At 37.3% G+C, this 27,573-nt stretch overlaps 1 protein-coding gene across 1 annotated transcript; it reads right to left on the bottom strand.

Moving 5' to 3' along the window:
- Nucleotides 1–27,374, bottom strand: LOC132181880 (uncharacterized). Its single transcript, XM_059595109.1, has 4 exons — nucleotides 27,239–27,374; nucleotides 26,648–26,896; nucleotides 26,404–26,483; nucleotides 1–279 (listed from the first exon to the last, which is right to left on the bottom strand). The coding sequence occupies exons 1-4, from the start codon at nucleotides 27,372–27,374 to the stop codon at nucleotides 1–3; spliced, it is 744 nt and encodes a 247-aa protein (XP_059451092.1).
- Between the last annotated feature and the right edge of the window lie 199 nt (nucleotides 27,375–27,573).

Below are 27,573 nucleotides of genomic sequence, written 5' to 3'. Positions count from 1 at the left end.
TCAACCCCTTCTTTTGATCTGAGCATGATTTCCATCACCGAAGGTGACACTGCCATCCCTGTACTCATTTAAACAGTTAAGCACAGACTTGTCCCCCAACATATGCTTAGAACAAGCACTATCGAGGTACCAAAGACATGAATCAAGAGCCTTTAAGGAAGTATGAGGAACAAGATCAACATGGTCATGTTCTTCAGAATGACACTTCTTAAAAGGGTAACCGCATTCACTAAACTCTTGACTATGAACAAACGAGGAGGGGTATTTGTCAGAAACAACCTTTGTCATAAAATCCATTTTAGAGTTTATAAGCTCCAACTGTAGTTGAATAAAACTAGAATTTTTCTTACTAGTGATTGCATGAGGAGATTTAAGACTCTTTGGTTTCAAAAGAGAACATTTATCACAAATGTGTCCTCGAACAGCATAGTGTAAACAAGGGCCATGATTCTTTGTAAGATATGGTTCATGTGAAGTACAATCAAAAGATTTCACATCCAACACTCTAGGTTGTTCAGCAAAAAGGAGTTCTTTTCTTTTCATCACATTGTCCAATTTCAGTCAATCTATTTCTGAATTAACTCTGACTAACTCTTCCATAATACGATGAATGTCTAGATTAATAGTGTAAAGTTCCTTGGACATCATATTATAGGAGTAAAACAAAGCCTCCAAGGAGAGAGCAGGATTACCACGATCAATTTCATCATAGTCAGAAGAATTAAGAGATTCAGAAATACTCGCACAAGAAATTGAGGACTTATCATAGTCGTTTAGACAGCCAAGTTCATCCAGACAAGGAATATTCAAAGACATGATAAAAATAGAGGAACCAAGAAAATGAACATGCTCAAGACATGAGTCAAAAACCGAGCGAACCCGCTCTGATATCAATTGAAAGATTGCTAGGATCGTGTTCTACCTATAATCCCCAAATAAACAAAAATATGAAACTAAGCCATACAACAAAGATAAAACATGCACATCAACATTAAATCATGAGCACAAACACAACACAAAGTTCTACCTCTAATCCCCAAATAAACAAAATTATGAAACTAAGCCATACAACAAACATAAATCATGCACAGCGACATTAAATCATCATCACAAACACAACACAAAGTTTGTTTACGAAGTGGAAAACCCTTTGAACACATCAAAGGTAAAAACCACTCCGGGGTAGCCAAACCCGAGAAATCACTATATAAAAATCAAATTATTTTGAACCTCTAGACTTAGTAAGAAAAACAAGTTTCTTAGCTTGTCTCCATCCTGACCATCTTCATGGAGTGCATCTCCTCATCGACCCTTCGGTAGACTTTTTTCTTCAAGATCCCATGATAGAAAACTTTGTGTAGATGAATGAACAGGCAGCACGCCAAGCAAAAGCAAAGGAGAGCTCAAAGCTTTATCACTTCCCCTCTTGAACAAAACAAACTCTAGAGATGCAGCGCTCATAGAGAGGTTTAAAACTTCAGTAAATAGAGCACAGGGAAAATATTTTTCAAAGTCTATAAATGAATAGTGATAGGAAAACCATTTATAGGAGAAACATTTCCCTCTTCACATCCTAATGGGATACCACTCTCATTATGATAGGAAGAACAAATTCTCAGATTTGAGAATTCCACGTCCTAAAGAGAAAGCAGTCCCGTTATGATTGGAAGAACAAATGTCTCCTCTTCGTCACATGTCCCGTTTTAATGCACCAGCTGACGAGAAAATAATAGCTTCAGCTTTGCTTTTGTTACATGTCCCATCCTGACAAGGTTCCTAACGAGGAAACAATAGCTTCAACTTTGCTCCCATCACATTCCCATCCTGACGCAACTTCTAACGAGGAAACAGTAACTCCCCATTACATGTTCCGTCCTAACGCAACTCCTGACGTGAAAACAGTAACTCCTTGTTACATGTCTCGTTCTGACGACACTACTGACGAGGAAACAGAGACTCTTCATTACATGTCTCATTCTTATGGCACTCCTGACGAGGAAACAAAGACTCCTTGTTACTTGTCTCATTCTAACGGAAAAACAGTAGCTTCTTCAACCAAACCCTAAAGACCTAAAAAGCTATTCCCCAAAGTTTTAAACAACAAGAAATACAAGAAACAACATTGAATAAGGCCAAACTAAAACCTAACAAGATTAATATCTTAGACCAGTCAAGTGTCCACCATCAATTAGATTTGATCTCGTTGTGGATTGGCTCCACATTGGTGTGGTCACCATCAATACATAATCAATCTCATCCATCCTTTTGGGACCCTACTCATAATCCATGATGTAAAAGACATCCTCCGTATGGAGTAGGTCCCATGGCCAAGGGGAGGTGCTGTTACTTCATCATTTATGATAGACTTATGACAAAGACTACTAGATTCAAAAATTGAATTTCCCACTTGATATTTTGAAACTTATGGGTTTTGCCAGTAGTTGTAATTTATTTACAACTTAAGACCATGTCACTTTTGTTTCAAAAGAAACAAATTTTCCTAACTAAATTAGGAATATAACTATATTCATATTTTCCGATGTTTAATATACCGAACATGAAGAAAATCTCACCATGAATCATAGTTACCAAGGCAACATTTAATCCATGAATCAAATTCATGATTAATATGTTGAATTGCCTTAATTATATGCCAAACACATAATTAGGTTTCTATGTGGTATTTTGGTTTTTCAACTATGGCACCACCTTTGTACGACTTTTCAATAACAATAACCCACAAGCAATCAAATTATTTTAAATGAATAAAAACATTAATTGCCATTTAAAGAATTCTTTAAGAAAACTTTGCACAATTTCATGTTCTTTTAACATAAATTTGAAACATAATTTTTTCAAGAGTAGCCAAACTCCATGAAATCAAACTTGTATAATTTTTCTTTTGTATCCCCAAACCATTGTATCATGTATACAACATGTTTCATAATCAAATTTGTATAAATTTTGATTATCACACAAAATGGATTTTTACAACCTAAAATTGCACGCAGGATTTTTGTTTCAATATTTGTTGACGAATGTTCAACAGCTCATAACTCTTTCAATATAACCTAAAACGAAGATCTGTTCAAACCATTGCATCAACCACGAATGTTTTATGTAGGAACAAGTCTTATAAAATGTTTATGACTTACCCATAAGCACCAGAAAAAATCGTAATCCCTATAGGCCTTGTAGGAAAAATTGCAAGTTTGTTTTGGTTGCAAAATTTCATTAAAAATAGCAAATGAACTCCAAATGACTTGAAATTTTACATTTTGGATCCTAACATGTTCAAAATCATGTTCCAGCTCATAAATGAATTTTTCAATCTTTGCAGAGGCTCAGATGAATTCCAAATTTCAACATTTCCATCTACTTCTTAAGCATGGCCACAGGCCAAAAAGTTTCCTAATAGTCGATCCCTTCTTTCTATGTGAAATCTTTTGCCACTATCCTTGCTTTGAACGTTTCAACATTTCCATCCACTCCTCTTTTTCTCTTGTAAACCCATTTACAACCTATTGGCTTAATGCTTTCAGGCACCTTTACAAGAGTCCAGACTTTGTTGGAATACATTGATTCCAACTCACTTTCCATAGCTTTAACCTAATGGTCTACATCCATGTCATCTGCCGCTTCTACATAGGTCCTTGGGTCTAATTCAGTTGTATCATATTCAGCCATAAAGGCTTCTCCCAATTATTTGTCAGGTGCCCTAACAGTTCTCTCACTGCAATGTAGTACGATGGTACTAGCCTACTGTAACGACCCAGGGAAAAGCGCTAGCCACATCTGCGCTATTACTCCAAAAGGACTAATCAATTTAGAGTTTCCCTAGAATTTATTATAAAACCGAGTTTCACCTAGTAACTAGGCAATGTGGGACTTAACACTCATGACTATCTCTATAAACCATCCACTCTATGTGGGCTTCTTCTCATCTTCCCAATATGGGATCGGGGTGTTACACCTACTACGTGCCATACTAGTAGTAACATGTGCTACACTAGTAGTAACAAGTGTTATACTAGTAGTGACTGGTGGTGTGTTTGACACAACCACCTCCTTTTCAACCTTTTTTGAAAATTTTTTCTCTCTTGCTTCTTGTACTTCCTCTAGAATCACTTTGCTTCTTGGTTTATGACTATCTACATAGTCATCTCTAGGAACTTAGCATTTGTTGTAACAAACCCTTTGAGATCCTTAGGACTATAGACCAAATACCCCTTTGTTCCTTCTGGATATCCCACAAACAAGCATACTTCTATTTTGGCTTCCAACTTATCTGTCTTTCCTTCCAACACATGTGTTGAGCAACCCCAAATCCGGATGTGACTCAAGCTAAGGTTGCGTCCCAACCATAGTTCTATGGGTACCTTGGAAATTGATTTTGATTGAACCATATTAAGTAAGTATACTGCTGTTTCTATGGCATATCCCCAAAAAGAAATGGGTAAGGTAGCAAAACTCATCATTGCTCTCATCGTTTTTAAAAGAGTCCTATTCCTTCTTTCTGACACACCATTATGTTGGGGTGTCCCCAGTGCTGTCAGTTAGGATACAATCCCTGCTTCTGGTAAGTGATCTATAAATTGCCCAAGAAAGTATTTGCCACCTCGATCAAATCAAAGTGCTTTGATATGTTTACCCAACCGTTTTTCGGCTTCAGCCCAAAACTCTTTGAACTTTTCAAAAGCTTCAGAATTCCGATGCAATCGGTAAACATTACCATACCTTGAGTAATCAGCTGTGAAAGTGATGAAGTACTCAAAACCTTCTCTTGTAGGGGTACTCATCGGACCACATACATTAGTATGAACTAATTCTAGCAAATCCTTTGCTCTATACCCTTTAGCAAAAAAGGATCTCTTAGTCATTTTTCCTTCACTATATGATTCGCAAACTTGATAATGAGTCAATGCCAATGGATCTAAAAATCCATCTTTAACTAGTCTTTGAACTTTGTTTGAATCAATATGTTCAAGATGTAGATGCCAAAGTGTGCTTCATTAGCAGAAGGAGACTTTCTTTTTAAAGAAACACAAGTTGGTTATACTAAAGAGTTGTTAACTTTATGTTTATCGGGAGTTATAATATACAAACTATCATTGATAATACTAGAACAGATAATAAGATTACCTTTCCTTATTACCATTGTATTCCTTAAAATAACGGAATACCCTTGTTATCCCAAATAAATAATCGAAATTAAATTTCTGCGAATGTTGGGAACATAAAGATAGTTTGACAATATTAAAAACTTCGGATAAAAACATAGTTTAACAATTCCAATGGAGTGTACTGGAACTCTCGTTCCATCTCCTAGCATTAGGTACATTTGTCCTTTATTCAGTTGCTTGGTTACCTGGAACCCCCATAAAAGAAAACCGAGGATTGTGTTTTGCCCCCAAATCAAATGCATAAGCAATTTGTATAACCAAAACAAATGCATAAGCAGTTTATATAAGGAAAATAAAAAGCTATGCTTAAAAATAAACCAACACAAAAAATAAAGAACATTCACAAAATCACAACACAAGATTTTGTTGACGAAGTGGAAAACCCTTCGAGCACCTCAAGCGAAAAACTACTCCGAGGCAGCCAAACCCAATAAATCACTATATGAAGATTCATGGTTACAAACTAGACGATACTTACTCCCTGGAGGACCTCTAGACTTAATAAGAACAACAAGCTTCCCTACTTGTCTTGACCAAGACCGCCTTTATGCAGCACATCTCCTTATCGACCCTTCGGTAGATGTCTTTGCGGTTGAGTGATGTGTATGGTGTGGTTTGAAATCAAAAACAAGAACCCCAAGTGGTGAAAAGCTTCATGCTTTTTAGGAACTCGACTTGGTACAAAGAATGGTGAAGGGTATCACTTCTATGAGTGATCATAGCAACCTTTTCTTCACTGGGAACCTCCAAACTCAGAAGAACATAAATGGAAATGGCGAGGTTCAAAGAGTTCTATAGAAAATGAAATAGGTATTTATAGATCTGAAATTTTACTTATTTTTGTCTTAATGGGGATTTTCTTCTGTTCTGACGAGAAGGCCAAAATCTGTATTTTAAGCCATTCCCGTCATAACGTGAGTCAATCCTCGTTAGGACGCAAAGAGTAAAAAGTAGATCTAAATACCCATCATGAGCTTGTCATAACGCATCTTCAAACAAGAAAACAGTAGCATCAGCTTTGGTCCCGTCATATGTCTCGTTCTGACGAGGTTCCTGACGAGGAAGCAGTAACCTGCCGTTACATGTCCCGTCCTGACGAGGTTCCTGATGAGGAACCAGTAGCTTCTCGTTATATGTCCCGTTCTGACAAGGTTCTTAACGAGGAACCAGTAGCCTATCATTCATACATGTCCCGTTCTGACGCGACTTCTAATGGGAAAACATAAACTTCCCGTTACATGTCCCATTTTGAGGGGGTTCCTAATGGGAAACCAAAGAGCACTCATTTAGTCTCGTTTGACGCCCCATACAACGAGGAAGTCAAAGAACTTTAACAAACATCCAATCTTCACCCCAACACTTGGGGAAGAATGGGAAAATACAAACAAATTTTTTGATCATCAAATAAGGCCAAACTAAACCTAACAATCTCCCCCTTTTGCCATTTAACAACGAAACCCAAAACATCTCCAATCTTCACCTTAACACAAGGGAATGAATGGGAAATTACAAATACATGTTTTGCTCATTGAATAAGGCCAAATACAACATAACAATCTCCCGCTTTGGCCATTCAATGACAAAACCAAAAACATCTGAGATAACAACAATTACAAGTAAATAATACAACCCCAACCCTAGCCTAACAAACCACTACTAGACTTTGGTTTGATGGAATATGTTAATGTACCTATTCTCTGAAAACAAAAACAAACTCATTACAAGCATAACATTAAAACATAAAGTGGGAGACACCTCCAACACTATTATCTAATAACCTACGCACATAATTTTTTATCAAGAAAAATATAAAACCCATGTTATATTTAAGTCACAAAAACAAGTAAAGAACGAACAAGGAAACACGCCAACACGAGAAGAACGAACAAGGCAACATGCCAACAGAGAAGAACAATAGTACGTGAACATTATAAGAGGCATACAATCCATGTTATATGCAAGTTATAAAGTCAAGACAACATAATCAAAGAGAAGCACATATAAACTAAATTATATGCATATCACACAAAAGTTCAAGGACAATATAGGAAGCATAAGGTCAAGAAGAGGAACACATAAGCTTGTTTGTGAGATACAAAGATCAATACACCAAACAAGTTCAACAAAAAGCAAGTTGTTGTGACTTTTAAAAGTACTCGCAAGTGCACGAGTCGTTTGCAATATAGCTTTTGCAAGTGCGAAGTCGAATCCACAAGAAATTATGTTTTATCCTAACCTAGTTCCAAAAGGTTTTTTATTTTAAATAAAAGAAAACATAAACTAAATAACAATAACAATAGTCAAAAGATAATATACTAAAGTTGTGGAATCCACACTCACCAAGTTGGAACAACACATTCCATGTACATCAATACAATCTGAAGTTTTCACAAATAAGATCCTATATATGTTTTACTATGCTTCATAAATCAATTAAATCATCTGATATATCCATCCATTACACAAATCACAAAAGATATTCGGATTAAACCAAATCAACAATTGTATCGGTAAGAGAAATCACAAAAGATATCCAATTTTATTTTAAGGGAAAAATCTACTTTACCCCCTAAAGTTTCAGGAATTTTTCAATTTCAACCCCAAAGTTTAAAAATTGGCAATGTACCCCCCCCCCAATGTTTCAAAAATTTTCAATTTAAACCTTCTGTTACGAATTTCCGTTAAATTGGACGAAATTTTTTTAAAAAAAGCCTGAGGGTAATTATGTAATTTTAGAGATTTCCGTCTAATTTGATGGAAATTAATAACAAAATGTTTAAATTGAAAAAATTTGAAACATTAGGGGAGTACATTGCCAATTTTTAAACTTTGGAGTTCAAATTGAAAAACTCTTGAAACTTTAGGGGGGTGAAGTGGATTTTTCCCTTATTTTAATTAAGATCCAAGCAAACAATTAAATGAAACTCTCCTAAAACATCATATGTATTAAGGAATCACAATAGATATCCAAGAATAATTTCAATAGTTGAATTAAAGCAAAACAATTGAAACCTTAAAAACCGATAAAAATCATAATAATATTGATTTACAAAAAGTGTTGCTGTTCTTCATCGGAGAGGCTTCATCCTCAACCTTAGTTGATAATTTACCACCACATAATTATTGAAAGTAAAGCCTAAACCTAAAATAAAAACTTAACTAAAGGGGGAAAAACTGTAGAAATTCGGAGTTGGTCTCCCCAGCCTCCTTTTCTGGAGGCTTAGCTATCATTTTATAGGGGTTTTTAGGGTTAAAAACCCTAAAAACGGCGCTGACGTGAGTCTGTCAGATGAGTACACTCTATCAAACGTGGGCATCTATTCTTCTTCTACGGCGTAGCACTTGGGCACTTGCAACTTGCTGGTGGGCGTGGGTGCGCTCGAGCGCAACCCAGCTGGGATCGAGCTCACCTGCACTGGAGTGCAGGATGTGTTATGCCAAATACTACCTAAATTAATAGATAATAATTGATATGTTTTAACTCGCAAGTGCACAAGATCAAAACAGTAGTATAGTGCAGCAAATACGAGATCATTCCTACGAGGATTGATGATTTTGTTTAGAAATGATTAAAATATCAAAGTTGTCACTAAATTGATATTCATATATTGAAAATAAATAAAGATAAATAAAAGGTAGGGCTTTGATATTGTTGTGCAAAAATCTACCTAAATTAATAGGTAAATAATTGTACGTTTTACCTGCAATTGCACAAGGTCAACATGGTAGTATAGGGTACAAGTACATGATCATTCCCACGAGGATTGTTGAAGTTATGTTTAAAAATATATTCCTTAAGCAAAAGCAAAATAAAGATTGATTGTTGAAGTGATGATAACAAAGGGTAGGGCTTTGATATCCACCACCAATTATATTAAGCTAATACATCAATATGCCAATGCTTTGATCAAGTTATGCATATTTAATGTTTGCCAACCTAAGGGCATGAGTGTATACTCCTTAAGCTATTGATTTCCCTAAGCAACGAGTTAGGCATGGGTGCATACTCTAACTCTTTTCTTTCCTAAAGGATTTAGCATGGTGAATACTAAGTTGTTCTTTAGAAAAGCATATGTTCTATGGAAATCGACATACACACGAGGCCCAAGGCATGGTGTATACTCCCGATTCCCAATGTTGATTAACCCAAGAATCGCAGTGTGGATTCTTTTGTTGCTTAAGTTAAACCCAGGACTCAGTCATCCAAATTGATCTAACTAATGAGTCCATACCACATGCACATGTTGATCAGGCATACACATATGAGAAATTCATGCAAGCAGCTATTAATCAAGTTAAATAGCACAACATGATCATCACAAGGCGCCAATATTGAAATATTAATTTAACATAACTAGGGCTTCAATCTAGCTCTACTAAGTAAATTAGCTACACATAGAGTTGATGTTAAACATCTTCATAAAATAAAAGAAAAGAAAGGAAAGAATAAACCCGAGACTTGACTTGAGAGCTCCTATTCTTCTCCCTTCTCCCAGCCTCCCTATTCTAAAAGCTTAGGAGTCTATTTATAGGCTTTAGAAGTCCTTGGAAATGTAGTAAACCCTAGGGGTTTCATAGGGTTTCAATCCTATTACAATTTGGAGCTTGAAAAACCCTAATATGGAAATAGGGACATTCTAGCCGCCACTTAGGATGCCTCCTGCGCACGGGTGCAATCGATCGCAACCCGTGTGCGCTCGATTGCAGGTCTGTGATCGATCCTTCTTTTGGCCTGCGCTCGATCGCTCCTGTTCTGGCTCGTGCAATATCTTCTCTGGTATTGCGCTCGATCGCAGGTGCCCTGCGATTGATCGCAGTACCAGGGAGCTCCAACTTTTCCTATCTTCTCTTTTTTAGCGCAAATCACCCAGTTTTACTTCACTTTCTTCCAAAAGCCTGCAAAAACATCAAAAACAAAAAAAGGAATTAAAATGGCCTAATTAACTACAACCAAAGGATTAAAATATGTAAGATAAGGGCTGAAAATATGAATATTTTAGCACTTATCAGATATCTACCACTAATCATGCTTAAGTAAACAACAACATGCCAATGTTCTAATCATATTATGAATACCTAATGTTTGCCAACCTAAGGGTATGGGCATCTACTCCTTAAGCTATTGCTTTCCCTAAGCAACGAATTAGGCATGGGTGTCTACTAAGTTGTTCTTTAAGAAAACATAAATCTGTGGAAATCGACAAACACATAAGGCTTAGGGCATGGGTGTCTACTCCCGGTTCCCCATATTGATTAACCCAAGAACCTGTGAGGAATTCTTTTGTCACTCTATTAAGCCTAGGACTCGATCATCCAAATTGACTTAAATAACTAATCCATACCATATGCGTATAATGGCCAATCACACACCTATGAGAAATTCAATAAAACAGGAATTAATCAAGTTAAGCATCATAATATGATTATCACAAAGGTGCCAACATTGAAATATTAAATAAAAATAATTAGGGCTTCAATCTAACCCTACTAAAGTAATTAGTTACACATAATTAAAATAAAGGGAAAAGAAAGAACCGAAAACCGCTCCTAGAAGTAGCCTCCAAATTTCCCTCTCCAAAGTTGTGTATTTAGTTATGAGGCTTAGAGGCCTATTTATAGGCTTAGAAATACTCTAGAAATCCTTGAAACCCTAGTAAACTAGTAGGGTTTAGTCCTATTACAAGTGGAACTTGGAAAACCCTAATATGGAAGGAAAGGGAATTCTGGCCACCACTGTCTTTTCTGCTGCGCACGAGTGCGCTCGATCGCAGACCGCGTGCGCTCGATCGCATATCTGCGATTGAGTCTCCTCTTGTGCGCACAAGCGCATGCCTTGCTCACTCGTTTGGACCTCTGTGGTAGTGCGCTCGATTGCAGGTCCCTTGCGATCGATCGCACTATCAGAATCTCTAGCTTTCCCATTTTTGCTCTTTGATGCTCGAACTTTCTAGAAGTGCTTCATTTTCTTCCAAAAGCCTACAAAAACACAAAAAATACATAAAAGAAATAAAATAGTACAAACTTAAAAAACTAAGGAATTAACAAATATAAGTTAAGGGCTAAAATATGAATATTTTGGCACTTAACACACCCCCAAACTTACATATTACTAGTCCCTTAGCAAGATGAAACTAAAAACAAAATGGAAAACAAAAAGATAAATCCATCTTTCGTGGGATGTATGATTGCATTTAGCGTATGTAACAAGCCTTTAAAACCCCTAGGAATTTCCTAGAGGACAAGTAAAGTCACGTGAAGGTTTTCGAGGAATGTTACTCATAAACATTATGCACAAGTTCATGTTATCCAAAACTCAAGTATTACTCAAAACCATGGTTTTCATTCATTGGCAAGCTTAAAAAGATAAACTCCATCTTCACAATGAATTGGAATTTTAAAGTCTAATTACTTAGAAAGACAGGCTAGGGCATCATAAGTTCGGAACAGTGTAAAGTGAACTAGCATACAAATATGAACCTTCCAATTATTTCTAATGTGCAATGTCTCAATATCTCAACGTTCACTGAAATCCCTATTAGAATGAATAACTATGGCATAACTTTCTTTTTCTCTCCTTTTATTTTTTATTTTTTATTTTTTTAATTTTCTTTTTCTTCTTGGTCAGGCTATGCAATGTTGGTTCCCTTAAGCTTTCTAATTGACCCATGTAGCGAGTGTTAAGTCAATGACTCCAAAACCAGGTGGTTTTAGGGCATTAGATGTAAAGACACCCCTAAGGACTTACTAGCTCAAGTCAAAAAGGCTATGAAACCAAACTAACCTTGACATTAATCAAATCAAAATTCTCACCTTTTGACGTGAACACTCAATGCTTTATAAGGCAAGAGGTCCAATTACTTAGTGAAAAGCTTATCAATGATCATTTTTTTTTCTTTTCTTTTTAGTATTGATAAGTGCTAAAATATTCATATTTTCAGCCCTTAACTTGCATGTTTTAATCCTTTGGTTTTAGTTAATTAGGCCATTTTAATTACTTTTTGTATTTTTCATACTTTTGCAGGCTTTCGGAAGAAAATGAAGTAAATCTAGATGATTTGGGCTCAAAGAGAGAAGATGGAAAAAGTTGGAGCTCCCTGACACTGCGATCGAGCGCAATACCAGAGAGGACACAACACAAATCAGGCCAGGAGTGATCGAGCGCATGACAGAAGAAGGATCGATCGCAGGTCTGGGATCAAGCACACACGGGCTGCGATCGATCACACTTGTGCGCAGGAGACACATCAAGTGGTGGCCAGAATGTCCCTCTTTCCATATTAGGGTTTTCCAACTCCTAATTGTAATAGGTCTCAAAACCCTATGAAATCCCTAGGTTTACTACTTTGTCAAGGATTTTTAAAACCTATAAATAGACCCTTAAGCCTCTAGAATAGATATACTTTGTAAGGAGAAGAATAGGGGCTCTTCAAGTTCAAGTCTCGGGTTTATTCTTTTCCTTTCTTTTATTTTCTTTATGAAGATGTTTTACATCAATTTTATGTGTAGCTAATTTAATTAGTAGGGCTAGATTGAAGCCCTAGTTATGTTTAGTTAATATTTCAATATAGGCGCCCTTGTGATGATCTTGTTGTGCTATTTAACTTGATTAATGCCTACTTGCATGAATTCCTCATATGTGTGTGCCTGATCAACATATGCATGTGGTATGGACTAGTTAGTTAAATCAATTTGGATGGCCGAGTCCTGGGTTTAACATAAGTAACAAAATAATCCACACCGCGATTCTTGGGTTAATCAACATGGGGAACCGGGAGTATATGCCATGCCTTAGGCCTCATGTGTTTGTCGATTTCCATAGAGTATATGCTTTTCTAAGGAACAACTTAGTATACATCATGCTAAATCCCTTAGAAAAGAAAAGAGTTAGAGTATACGCCATGCCTAACTCGTTGCTTAGGGAAATCTATAGCCTTAGGAGTATACGCCATGCCCTTAGGTTGACAAACATTAGATATGCATAACATGATCAAAGTATTGGCATATTGTTATATTAGCTAAATATAATTAGTGGTGGATATCAAAGCCCTACCTTTTATTATCATCACTTAAACAATCAATCTTTGTTTTACTTAAGGAATTTATTTTTGAACATAAATTCAGCAATCCTTGTGGGAATGATCCTGTACTTGCACCATATACTACTATGTTGACCTTGCGCACTTGCAAGTAAAACGTACAATTATTTACCTATTAATTTAGATAGATATTTTGCACATCAAGCACACATATATATGCCAAAGTATCTATCTAATAAATCATCTAGTTTCACACAAGACATAAAGACACACACATCAGACTTTCATGGCATACCCCACAAATTATGTGCTAATGTGCTTGTATCAGATCATATCAAACATGTGAATACTTAAATGCCTAAAGCAAGTAACCAAACAGAAAAACTCTATCATCAGATCATGTGTTCAAAATTGTAAGCTCACCAATGAAATCAAATCACAATTCTTTTATATCAACCAAAATTTTAAGACAAACATGAACATGCATATATTGTTTTTCTTTTTCAAAAATGGGACAAAGTGTGTGTAAAGTGTCTCCCATACCCTCAAACTTAAATTACACATTGTTCCCAATGTGTGTATAATATAAAAAGATCTTACCCAGGAGATGGATGAACTGTCTGGATGTTATTGCTCATAGCACATCCCTAAACTTGAACTGAAGCACACTTGTCTCTGCAAAACAAAACACTATAGTAACAAAGGAAAACAAAAACAAAATAAAAATAAAAATAAAAATAAAATAAAAATGAATTAAAAAAAAAAACAAAGAAATAAAAAGGATATGCTATGGGGTGCCTCCCATGAGCGCTAAGTTTAACGTCAATAGCCAGATTGTTGTCCTCCTCTTAAACTTGAAGCACAAATCTTTTCTTCTCTTGCACCACAGAGAATGAATTTTTCCTATAGCAGGGGGATTCCAATTGTCTGTAGATCGGGGTGGACCACTCTGAGTCTTCTCAAATAGCTTCTCATCTGGAAGGGAATCATGAATTGGAATAAAATAAGAAGAAAACTCATGGAGCTTTTCTATCTTGATGTCCTTAATTTGCTCATTTGGTAACTCTAACAGACTTCTTTCCTAGACTCTTGGTACTTTCGGAATAAGAGTTGGTGTTGAAGAATTCTCAATGCTCTGTTCTTTTTCCCGATATGGTTCTTGTGGAACCTCAAATTGCTCCTCCTTCCTCTCTTCCACTTGATTTTCAACCACCTCTCCACTCCTCAATGTGACAGCTTGCTCATGATAGTAGGTGCTCAAGAGGAGGTGCCATCTCCCATATATGATTATTCATATTCTTCTTCTTCTTTGAGAACATCGCCTTTCTGTTTGCGGTGGGCCTTCATCTCCTCAATGTCTTGTTGTGTTCTATTGGTCAACACATTGATCATATCTAACAACTCTTTAGAAACCTCAGGTAGAGGTGGTTCAGCCTGATATTGCTATTGTGGAGCTGATTGAGAGGAATATGAATGATCATAGAACTGCGGATATGATTGATGGTGCAGTTCATGCAATTATGGAGCATGATTTCTAGGAGCTTGAGCTTGTCATGAGAGATATGACTGTTGGCTCCATGTTGGGTTATAGGAATCAAAATAGCCGTCGTCCCCTGGTCTAGAGAACGATGTGTTCATATGCCATAAGAATGGTTAGAAAATTGTCTTGGTGAGGGACAATTTCTAACTTGGTGATAAGGGTTATGGCAATATGAACATGGTCCATAGGGTGTCGAATGACCCTGCATAAAAACAAAATTAAAAATAAAGACTTAGGAAAATGCAGACTCGAATGACCTTGCATGAAACGAAAAGAAAAAAAAAATCAGATTGTAATTAAAATAGTTTCTGTGCTGCTATCCAGACGTGCGATCGATTGCACTAGTGCGCTCCATCGCCCTGGAATGGGCGCTCGAGCGCACCTCCAGAGGCAAAACAGGAACTGTGGAAAAACTAGAAAAGCAGGAAAAAAAATGAAACAAACTAGGGAAAAAAAAATTCCAAACAAAATTAAATAATCCTTAGTAACGGCGCCAAAAACTTGTTGTGCCAAATACTACCTAAATTAATAGATAATAATTAGTATGTTTTAACTCGTAAGTGCACAAGATCAAAACAGTAGTATAGTGCAGCAAGTACGAGATCGTTCTTACGAGGATTGATGATATTGTTTAGAATTGATTAAAATATCAAAATGTTCACTAAATTGATATTGATATATTGAAAAGAAATAAAGATAAATAAAAGGTAGGGCTTTAATATCCACCACTAATCATGCTTAAATAATATAACAATATGCCAATGTTCTAATCATATTATGAATACCTAATGTTTGTCAACCTAAGGGTATGGGTGTCTACTCCTTAAGCTATTGATTTCCCTAAGTAACGAATTAGGCATAGGTATCTACTCTAATTATTTTCTTTCTTAACGGATTTAGCAAGGGTGTCTATTAAGTTATTCTTTAAGAAAGCATAAATCTGTAGAAATCGACAAACACATAAGGCTTAGGGCATGGGTGTCTACTCCCGGTTCCCCATGTTGATTAACCCAAGAACCCGTAAGGAATTCTTTTGTCACTCTATTAAGCCCAAAACTCGATCATCAAAATTGACTTAAATAACTAATCCATACCACATGCATATAATGGCCAATCACACGCATATGAGGAATTTAATAAAACAGGAATTAATCAAGTTAAGCATCACAATATGATTATCACAAAGGCGCCAATATTGAAATATTAAATAAACTTAATTATTGCTTTAATCTAGCCCTAGTGCACTCGAGCGTAGGTCGCCTATGATCGATCTCATTATTAGAATTTCTAGCTTTCCCAAATTTGCTCTTTAATGCTCGAACTTTCTAGAAGTGCTTCATTTTCTTCCAAAAGCCTACAAAATCACAGAAAACACATAAAAGAAAGAAAATAGTACAAACTAACAAAACTAAGAAATTAACAATTATAAGTTAAGGGCTAAAATATGAATATTTTGGTACTTAACAGTGTGGTGCGCTTGGTCCTACTTTGATGGCACTTTTTCTAGCTTTCTTCCAAACTCCGTATTTTTTACTTTAAAGGCGCATTTTTCCCTTAGCAACCTACAAAAAACTAAAATACCAAAACTAACACAAAACATCAAAACATAATACAGCTAAAAGATTAACAAGTGTAAATTAAGGGGCTCAAATATACAATATTTGACACTCATCACAAGTTCCACCTTCACACAAAATACTCTCCCCCTTTTTGTCTGAATGGTCAAAGGGATTCAGAATGAAACACATTCTCCCCAAATTAACATTCATGTGATAAGACAAGAGGAAAGAGAATAACAAACAATAAGAAAGACACATGTCAAGAATATGTCAAAATAAAGCATATTAAGCCAAACAATCTCACAGAATATGTCAAGGATAACAAGAGATATCAAAGATACCTAAAAAAGAGGGGGGGGGGGGGGTCTCTAATGTTAACTCTCCCTTAACATGAGCAACCTCTTCCTAACAAGTGTTCCAACAAACCACATTCTCCCCAATTTGTTATAAAAGACGAGGAAGGAGCTTCAAGTGGCATCACTTGTATCATTGGAATGAATAAATTAGGACGGTTACAAAAGACCAAAGAATGAACAAAGAGGGCTCATGTAACGACCCAGGGAAAAGCGCTAGCCACATCTGCGCTATTACTCCAAAATGACTAGTCAATTTAGAGTTTCCCTAGAATTCATTATAAAGCCCAGTTTCACCTAGTAACTAGGCAATGTGGGACTTAGCACCCATGACTATCTCTATAAACCATCCACTATATGTGGGCTTCTTCTCATCTTCCCAATATGGGATCGGGGTGTTACAGCTCATGTCAAAACACACACTAAGAACACAAAATACAAACATGAGAGCATGGTAGACTCAACCCATGCACATGAAAATTGTAAACGGTTCAAGGAAACACATTTTATTCAAATGGTTGTTTCATATCATCCAAACAAAGTTAAGACCAAAAGGCCAAAGAAAATCACCACAATCAACATGGCATTTACAAATTTCAAGCACATATCATCAATAGGCCATAGACGCACAATCAGAACATGTGAGTGAACAATTGCAATATCTCAACACACAATCAAAAGGCAATTGTCACCAATTTCACATATTATGGGAATATATAATGGGAGGAAATAAGCAATCAACATAACATGTTATCTAGACACATAAGACAACCAAACATGTTAAATTATGATAAACTTACAATCAAGCACCATGAATCCTAGATTCGTCCCAAAGAATTCCAACATATAGCAACAAATGTGCAAGTCAAAAGAATGCACTACCAACCCTGTAACAGAAATACTCAAGCATGTGAATCAATGAACACCCAAATCATCAAAAAAAAAAAAAAATGCACAAAAGACAAAAAAGTCAAAGAACAAAACATATGCATTAATACTACATAAAAGAAAGATCCCAAAAATTGAAAGTGAATAACCAGAGGTTCATCCAAATTTCAACCACATACTCAAAGGCATAACAAGCATGCAATAGGCAAAAAGGATAAAAGCTAGAGGCATGCAAAGATACAACACACTGCAATCACAAAGGAATTCAATCACCTAAGTAAAGGTGATGCACAAACATATAAGATTGCATGTATGTGAACAAAAAGTTTAAGGTCAAGAGGACCTTTACCCCTTTTCGCGATTGAGCTTCTTGGAAAGGAACATAGCTCAGCCACTGCCAGTCACAAATCTCATGGCAAATGCAAGTTCAACTTCAGATGGAGCCATAGGAGGTGTAGGGCTAACATCAACTCTTGCTCTTTGGGAGTAAGGGAAAGATGACATTCTGGCAAAGAATTAAGAGAATACACTCTACACAACCTCAGTACAACCACATTAAAAAGCACACCTCAACCTAGCACTGGAAGGTGAGGAACACAACCAACAACCACCTTTAAGAAGAGATATCCAAAATGGAGAAGACTGCACACTTGGATTCTAGAAGGCATAAAGAGAGATTCAAGACATAATCAAGACCCTATATGCAAGTACACACAAACGACAAAAAGGGTTTTTGAACAGAAAAACACAAATTTTGTTGTGAGAAAGACAAAGATTAACATATGAATGAGAGCATCAATATCAGTCAAAGTGTGTACCGAGATGCACAAGAATCATAAAGAACATATACCTTCAAGAGGAACCAAAGAGTAGCTCAGAGACTAAGCACAAAATGAGCAATAGGCAAAATAGGCAAAATAGGCAAAATGCATGTTGAGAGAACAAAAGCATTCAATAATTTATTTTCAAAACATGAAAACCCAAATCCCAAAAATAAACTCAAATTCTCAAAGATGTAAAAGCCAAAATAGACCCCAATAAGCTCAAGAGATTGAAACCAAAGCCAAAACACACAATCAATAAATGTCAATCAAGGAGCATAGACCCAACAAGGTGAGAAATATTCAAAAGACAAAGGTTTGAAGACCAATGAAGGAACAAAATCCAAACATCAACTCAACAATGAGGGAGGAGAAAAGACATAAACCTAATTAAGGATGATATAGAACGAAGGCTTCACAAAACCAATAAGAAACACACACAAAATCCCTTAGAAGAGAGAGCTTGAGTGAAGCAACAACAATTTTCATTAAAAAAAAACAGGGTGTTAGGCGTTGTGACTATTTGTCTCCCAATTTCCGTTTTAATGAAAACAAATAACGTTAAGACGAGAAGAAGAGAATATCACAAAACGCATAGAATCCTATTTTAACAGAAGAACACAAAACACATTCCCGTTACGACGGTTGAAAATTTCCATTAAGACGGGAAGACAGGAAACAATCCTCTTCACCCATTTTTCCTTTTAAAAACAAACAAACTCAAATACTTTCACCCAATCAACATGTACACTTACAATAAACACTTATTAAAATATGAGAGAAACCATCTCATCAAAAACTAACATGTTCTACAGTTTAGTCAAAGTATGAATAAACATGATGGTTTATCCAAAACATGCTTTTGACAATGATGCAAATGAACAGGCTAAAACATGTCATAGTGATATGTGTGAATCATTTCACAAGAGAGGGCACATGTCACATAGGCATAGAGCAATCACATCTCACATGAAAAATGGTGACACTTAATGCAAAAGTCAAACCCTTTTTCCTAAACTTTAATAAAAAAGTCATACACCCATTCCTCTTCAATTGTCCAAGAGAATTTATACAAATTAAATCTCGTGGGTGTTTCACCTTTTTCCGCAATGATTATGACACCAGCTCTTTCTATAAGGATTTCAGAAGCAAATTTTTAAGAATATGTTTTGTCACAATTTTGCTAAAAATTTGGTCTTTGATCATATTTTGCTTGTCATTGAAAAAGGTGATGCCATGAACAATTAAGTTGTGAGGTTGACTTGCAAGGTCAATTTGAATAGGGAAAACCAAAAATACTCATAAGAGTTTTTGCCCAAATTAATAGATGTGAAATCCGTCAAAACTTGTGAAAACAGTGTGCATAAAAATGACAAGGCTTAGAATAAACATAAGCATCAAAGCACACACACAAACTCTACAAGCCATCATATAAGACAACTTCAATAACGAGCATCACACAGGTTTGCAATAATGAGAGATTCATAAAGTGCACAATAAGTTTTTGAAGAAAGTACTTAACAAGATCTAGGGAGAGAGCACTCCCAAAGAAAGACACAAAAAAAAAAAAAAAAAAACCCAACAAGAGAAAAACTCATAAAAACATGGGATAAAAATAAAACAAAACGAAAATACCCAGAGCATGCACTAGAATGCAATAAGATAAGAAACAAACTTTCTAGTAATGCTAAACAAAAATGGACAAACAAACTTCTTAAACATGGCTCTTAAATGAACATTCCAAAGTTCAAAATCACTTCCAATGAAAATGGAAGGAACACTTGGAACAGGTATAGATCGTCCCAAAAGAGTGGGGGTCATTGAACACACTTAAGACGTGAGACAAAACCAAGTGAACCCGCTCTGATACCAATTGAAAAAACAATGAGGACGATGTTCTACCCTCAAATCAAACACAAAAGCGATTTATATAACCAAAACAAACGCATAAGCAGTTTATATAAGGAAAAAAAGAAGCTATGCTTAAAAATAAACCAACACAAAAAAAAAGAACATTCACACAACCACAACACAAAATTTTGTTGATGAAGTGGAAAACCCTTTTGAGCACCTCAAGGGAAACACCACTTCGAAGCAGCCAAAACTAGGAAATCACTATATGAAGATTCACAGTTACAGACTAGTTGATACTCACTCCCTGGAGGGGACTTCTAAACTTAGTAAGAAGAACAAGCTTCCTAGCTTGTCTACATCGTGATCACCTTCATGCAGCGCATCTCCTGATCGACTTTTCAGTAGACTTCTTTGCGGCTAAGTGATGTGTATGGTGTGGTTTGAAATCAAAAACAAAAACCCCAAGTGATGGAAGACTCCAGCTTTTTAGGTACTCCACTTGCTACAAACAACAATGAAGAATATCACTTCTATGAGTGATAATGCAACCCTTTCTTCACAGGGAACCTCCAAACTCAGAAGAGCATAAATGGAAATGGAGAGGTTCAAAGACTTCTACAGAAAATGAGACAGATATTTATAGATATAAAATTTTTCCTATTCCGTCTTAATTGGGATTTTCTTCCATTCTGACTAGAAGGCCAAAATCTGTATTTTGAGCCATTCCTGTCATAACGGGAGTTAATCCTTGTTAGGACGCAAAGAGTAAAAATTAGATCTAAATACCAGTCACGAGCCCGTCATAACGCATCTTCAAACGAGAAAACAGTAGCTTCAGCTTTGGTCCTGTCACATGTCCCGTTCTGAAGAGGTTCTTGAGGAGGAAACAGTAACCTCCCATTACATGTCCCGTCCTGATGAGGTTCTTGACGAGAAACTAGTAGCTTCTCATTACATGTCCTGTTCTGACGTGACTTCTGATAGGGAAATAGAAACTTTAGATTACATGCCCCATTTTGACGGGGTTACTGACGAGAAACCATAGAGCACTCCTTCAGTCTTGTTCTGACGCCAATACAACAGGGAAGGAAAAGAACTCTAACAAACATCTAATCTTCACCCCGACATTTGAGGAAGAATGGAAAAATACAAACAAATGTTTTGATCATTAAAGAAGGCCAAACTAAACCTAGCACCCTACAATGAATTGCAGACATGATTAGTTGATTGTGAATCCACACACCAAGAATCTAGTGGATTCACAACTAAACCTATTTCAACCAAAAAGGAAGATACATTACCTTGACCTATGTGATGTACAAATTTAATTGTACTCGCAAGTGCACGAGTCGTGTGCAATATAGCGTGTGTGCAAGTGCGAGGTCGATCCACAGGGATTTGTGTTGTGTAAACCAATTTCTATTTAAACCAACTCTATTGTAACCTAGTTCCGAATTTTGTGATTTTTGTCGTGCAAAATAAAACATAAACTAAAGAAAATAATGAAATAAAATGGTAAAGAACACTAAGGTTTTAGAATTCACTTCGCCAAATCTTAACTCTATATTCTCGTATTTGTTCCTACAATCGAAAAACTATATTCGATGTTTTACAAATATCAAGTTTAAATCATTCAATGAATCCACCCATTTTTACAAATCACAACAAATATCCGATTCGAAATTAAATCATCCTATGTATCCGTTTGGTTAACGAATCACAACGGATATCCGATTTCAATCGAATGATTTGATGTATCCGAAGGATGAAACACATCAAATATCCAACTCCAACACATAATAGTTCATCACATTCAATTAAAAGATATAAATCAAGCAATTGAATGAAAATCTACAACATCCTTATTCGAAGTCAAAATTGTATAAACAAAATACGAGAATACATGAGTTTGTCAATGACGAAGCTTCATCTTCAACCTTAGTTGAAAGATTTAGCCTCTCATGATAACAAAAATAATCACCAATTGAATTGTCATCATCGAAAGAATAAAACTTACAATGGAAAACAAAGCAAAAGCTTCCCCACGGCAATACGTCGTAATTCAGCTTAAAACGGCCTCCTTCAATTGTGAGGCTTAGAGGTCTATTTATATGGCTTAGGAGAGCCCTAGAAGCCCTAGTAATCCTAGGAATTTCGGAGATTTAAGTCCAAGCCCAATTAGGATAAAGAAAACCTAAGCCCAAATCGGAATAGGATTCGCCCAGAATTGCGGTCCTATCTTGCGTCATGATTTTGGCCTTGCGGCGCTCCGAATTGGGAAAATGCTATTTCACAATTAATTGTAGTAATTTGAGTTAGCTTTCCAATGCCGCTTGAATCACCTCAATCGGATATCTGAGATGAAAGTTATGGTCAAAATACCGAGACATATTCAGAATCCAATTTTGCATCCAATCCGATTTGACTTCAAATTGAGAAATTCCGAATTAATCCTTTCCTTTATTTGATTAAACTTTAACCATGATTGGTTAAGCTTAACCATATCCTCTAGGTCTTCTCAATTTGCCCCTTTAAGCTTGGAATTTTTCCAGAAATGCTTTCTTTTCTTCCAAAAGCCTATAAAACAAAGAAAATACAAAAAGGCAATAAAATGTCCTAATTAACCAAAACCAAAGGATTAAAACATGCAAGTTAAGGGCTGAAAATATAAATATTTTAGCACTTATCACACCCCCAAACTTACATATTGCTAGTCCCTTAGCAATACAAAACTAAAAACAAGAATGGAAAAACAGAAAACAAAAGATAAATCCATCTTTCGTGGGATATACGATTGCATTTAGCGCATGCAACAAGCCTTTTAAACCCCTAGGTATCCCTAGAGGACGAGTGAAGTCTCGTGAGGGTTTAACAGGAATGATACCCACAAACATTTATGCACTATGTTATTTCATAAACAAGGACTTCCACACAAACACATGGTTTTTAACATCATGAGTAGGTTTATCATAATGAACACCACAATCACATCATCAAGATAAGCACAAATCATTCAACTCAAAGATGGAAATTTGAGACAACACATGTTCCAATAAGTGCAATGTGAGACTAACATAAAATCCGGAGGCTTCAATTTATTCTCAAACTTGGGTGTACTTTAGATGTGATAGGAATTTGCTCAGATGAAACAACCAAGGCTTAATTTTTTTTTTTTTTTTTTTTTTTTTTTTTTTGTATAGGCTGTGCAATGCTTAGCTTCCTTAAGCTTTCTAATTGACCCATGTAACGAGTGTTGGGCCAGAGACTCCCAAACCAAATGGTTTTAGGGCACTAGATGTAGAAACATCCCTAAGGGCTTAATTACTCAAGTCAACTAGGCTACGAAGCCAAACTAGCCATACAACCAACCAAGTTAGGTTTCTCATCTTTTTACGCGAACACTCAATGCTTTGTGAGGCATGAGGTCCGGTTACTCAATGAGAAGCTCAAACTGATTTGATTTGATTTTTTTTTTTTTTTTTTTCAAGCCATGGTTTCATCACACTTCATCCTACCTATCTCAAAATATACCCTAATCAAGTCAAATCTTATACCTCACCGATTCTGTGCTAGTGTGCTCGTGGTGATAAACTCGAACATGTGAAATCTCTCTAATCCAACAATGAGTCAAAAGACTCAGATTCCTACTGACATGCTGTGTTCAAAATGCTAAACAGACCAATGACATGCAAACCACAGAATAGGTGTTATCCTTGCTTAATCAATAACATAGCAGATTTTTTTTTTATTTATTTTTTATTATATATATATAACAAAACAACACGAATAATTAAGGAAAAAGACAGAGAAATGTCTACCCCACCCCCAAACTAAAATGACACATTGTCCCCAATGGGTCCAGAGATACAATACCAGGTGCGCGGCGCAAGTCGGGTGTAACATAGGAGAATGCTCCCCCAAACTTGAATGGCAGACACTTGCCCTGAAAAACACAACAGAAACAAACAAACAAGATAAAATGGTAAGGGAAAGAATGAGGGTTGCCTCCCACAAGCGCTAAGTTTTAAGTCTTCAGCCAGACTCTCCACAAAATACGACAATCACTAAGAATAACTCGGATCCTCCAACAATGTCGTCTCAATCTCCTTACTCCTCAACTCTAAGAATGGTTTTAATCTCTGTCCATTTACCTTGAAGGTGTTACCATTCTGAGGATCCTCAATCTCGATGGCCCCATGAGGAAAAACTGTCCGAATGATAAATGGGCCTGTCCACCGAGATTTCAACTTGCTTGGAAAAAGATGCAGCCGTGAATTGTAAAGAAGGACCTTCTCACCAGGCTCAAAAGATCGTCTCAAAATGCTCTGGTCATGAGCCTTCTTCATCTGTGCCTTGTACAACCGTGCAGATTCATAAGCATCATTCCTCAGCTCCTCTAATTCATTGAGTTGGAGCTTCCTTTGTGAGCCAGCCTTCAAAAGATTGAAGTTCAGCTGCTTGATAGCCCAATATGCTCTATGCTCCAACTCCACGGGAAGATGACATGCCTTCCCGTACACCAGCCGATAGGGTGACATCCCAATCGGGGTCTTGAAAGCTGTCCTATATGCCCACAGTGCGTCACTCAATCGCATAGACCAATCTTTTCGATTGGGGTTTACCGTCTTTTCCAAAATATGCTTGATCTCGCGATTGGAAACTTCAACCTGTCCACTCATCTGTGGGTGATATGGGGTGACAACCTTATGTGTGATGAAATACTTCTTCATCAACTGCTCAAAAATCCGATTGCAAAAATGCTTACCTCCATCACTTATAATTGCTCGAGGCGAACCAAAACGAGCAAAGATAGTGTCTCTCAAAAACTGGACCACAACTCTGTGGTCATTGGTCTTGCATGCAACTGCCTCCACCAATTTGGACACATAGTCCACAGCAACCAAGATGTACAGATAGCCAAAGGAGTTCGGGAAAGGTCCCATGAAATCGATGCCCCATACGTCAAAAATCTCAACAATCAAAATGGGACTGAGGGGCATCATATTCCTTCTAGAGATACTCCCTAGCTTCTGACAACGCTCACAAGATATACAATAAGCGTGGGCGTCTCTGAAAAGGGTAGGCCAATAGAATCCACACTGCAAAATCTTGGCGGCGGTCTTCTTAGCACTGAAATGGCCTCCACAAGCATGATCATGACAAAAGGAGATGACATTGGATTGGTCATGCTCAGGTATACACCTCCTAATGATCTGATCGGGACAATACTTGAACAGGTAAGGATCGTCCCAGAAAAAATGTTTCACCACAGGCAAAAATTTGGACCTATCTTGTCGCCCCCACAGCTGAGGCAGTTGGCCGGTGACAAGATAGTTCACTATGTCAGCAAACCATGGTGCGGGCTCATGAGCAATGTGCATCAATTGCTCATCAGGGAAAGTCTCCGAAATGGGGCTGGCGTCCTCAGTGTAATCCACAGTCAATCTAGACAAATGATCCGCCACCACATTTTTGGAACCCTTCTTGTCCCGAATTTCTATGTCAAACTCCTGAAGTAGCAAAATCCATCGGATCAGACGAGATTTAGCATCTTTTTTGGAACAAAGATACTTCAATGCTGCGTGATCCGAAAAGATGATGACTTTAGATCCTAGCAAATAGGATCTGAACTTGTCTAGCGCAAAAACGACTGCCAACAACTCCTTCTCCGTGGTGGAGTAGTTGAGTTGTGCATCGTTCAGAGTTCTGCTCGCATAGTAAATGACATGGGGGAGTCTATCAATACGCTGCCCCAAAACAGCTCCAACGGCATGATCCGATGCGTCACACATGATCTCAAAAGGTACACCCCAATTGGGTGGCTGAATAATGGGTGTGGACGTCAGAATGCTCTTAAGGTCCCCAAATGCTCTCTGGCAATCCTCATCAAATACAAATGGGGCATCCTTCACCAACAACTTGCACAAAGGCCTGGCAATCTTGCTAAGTCTTGGATAAACCGCCTGTAGAATCCTACATGGCCCAGAAAAGAGCGAACCTCCTTCACTGTACGTGGGGGTGGAAGGTTGGAAATCAAATCCACCTTCGCTTTATCAACCTCAATCCCCCTCTGAGATATGATGTGCCCCAATACAATACCTTGCTTGACCATAAAATGGCACTTCTCCCAATTGAGCACCAGGTTCTTCTCCTTGCACCGTACTAATACCAAAGTCAGGCGGTCCAAACACTCATCAAAGGATGAACCAAAGACAGAGAAATCGTCCATGAAAATCTCTAAGAAACGCTCTACCATGTCAGAAAAAATACTAATCATGCACCGCTGAAAAGTAGCGGGTGCGTTGCATAACCAAAGGGCATGCGACGGTAGGCGAAAGTCCTAAAAGGACAGGTAAATGTCGTCTTCTCCTGATCTTCGGGGTCCACAGGGACCTGGTTATATCCAGAATAACCATCCAAGAAGCAATAGTATGCATGCCCAGCCAAACGTTCCACCATCTGATCAATGAATGGGAGTGGAAAATGATCCTTCCTTGTGGCGGCATTTAGCTTGCGGTAGTCTATGCAAACTCTCCATCCGGACTGAATACGAGTTGGGACCAACTCATCATCCTTGTTCTTTACTACCGTCAATCCAGCCCGCTTTGGCACAACATGAATTGGGCTTACCCACTTTCTATCCGAGATTGGATAAATGATCCCTGCATCCAACAACTTAATCACTTCAGCCCTCACAACCTCTTGCATAGTTGGGTTTAACCTTCTCTGTGGCTCCCTCGATGGCTTGGCATTCTCCTCTAAATGTATCTTGTGCATCACCACCGAGGGACTGATCCCCTTGATATCCTCAATGGTCCAACCGATAGCTTCCTTGTGTTGTCTTAACACCTCTAGCAATTTTTCCTCTTGAGCATCAACCAAATCCGAAGCTATAATCACAGGCAAAGAATTTGCTGGACCTAGGAACTTATACTTAAGGTTATCCGGTAGAGGCTTAAGTTCCTTCTTTGGGGGATCAAGTGTTGTTGTCTCCTCCGTCTCACTGCTCACTAGAGGAGCAGTCTCCAAAATTGCATCTGCTTGCTCAAGCAACTTGTCCAAATCTAAATCCTCTCCGAACTGAGCAAAGCATGCCTCCAAGGGGTCTTCTATGCTTGATTCATTCACTGTCTCTTCCATAATCTCCTCTATCCAGCATACATTTCTCACTTCATCATACTCCAATGGTTGTTTGCTGATATCAAAGATATTCAGCTCCACTGTCATATTTCCGAAGGAAATCTTCATCACCCCTGTCCTACAATTAATCAGGGCATTAGTCGTAGCTAAGAATGGTCGCCCTAGAATCACCGGTATTTGAATGCCAACATTCTTGACC

This window comes from Corylus avellana, chromosome ca5, assembly GCF_901000735.1.
Source record: "Corylus avellana chromosome ca5, CavTom2PMs-1.0".
Lineage (NCBI taxonomy): Eukaryota > Viridiplantae > Streptophyta > Magnoliopsida > Fagales > Betulaceae > Corylus > Corylus avellana.
Note: the sequence above shows the minus strand (reverse complement) of the source record. Positions and strands in the feature narration are given on the sequence as shown.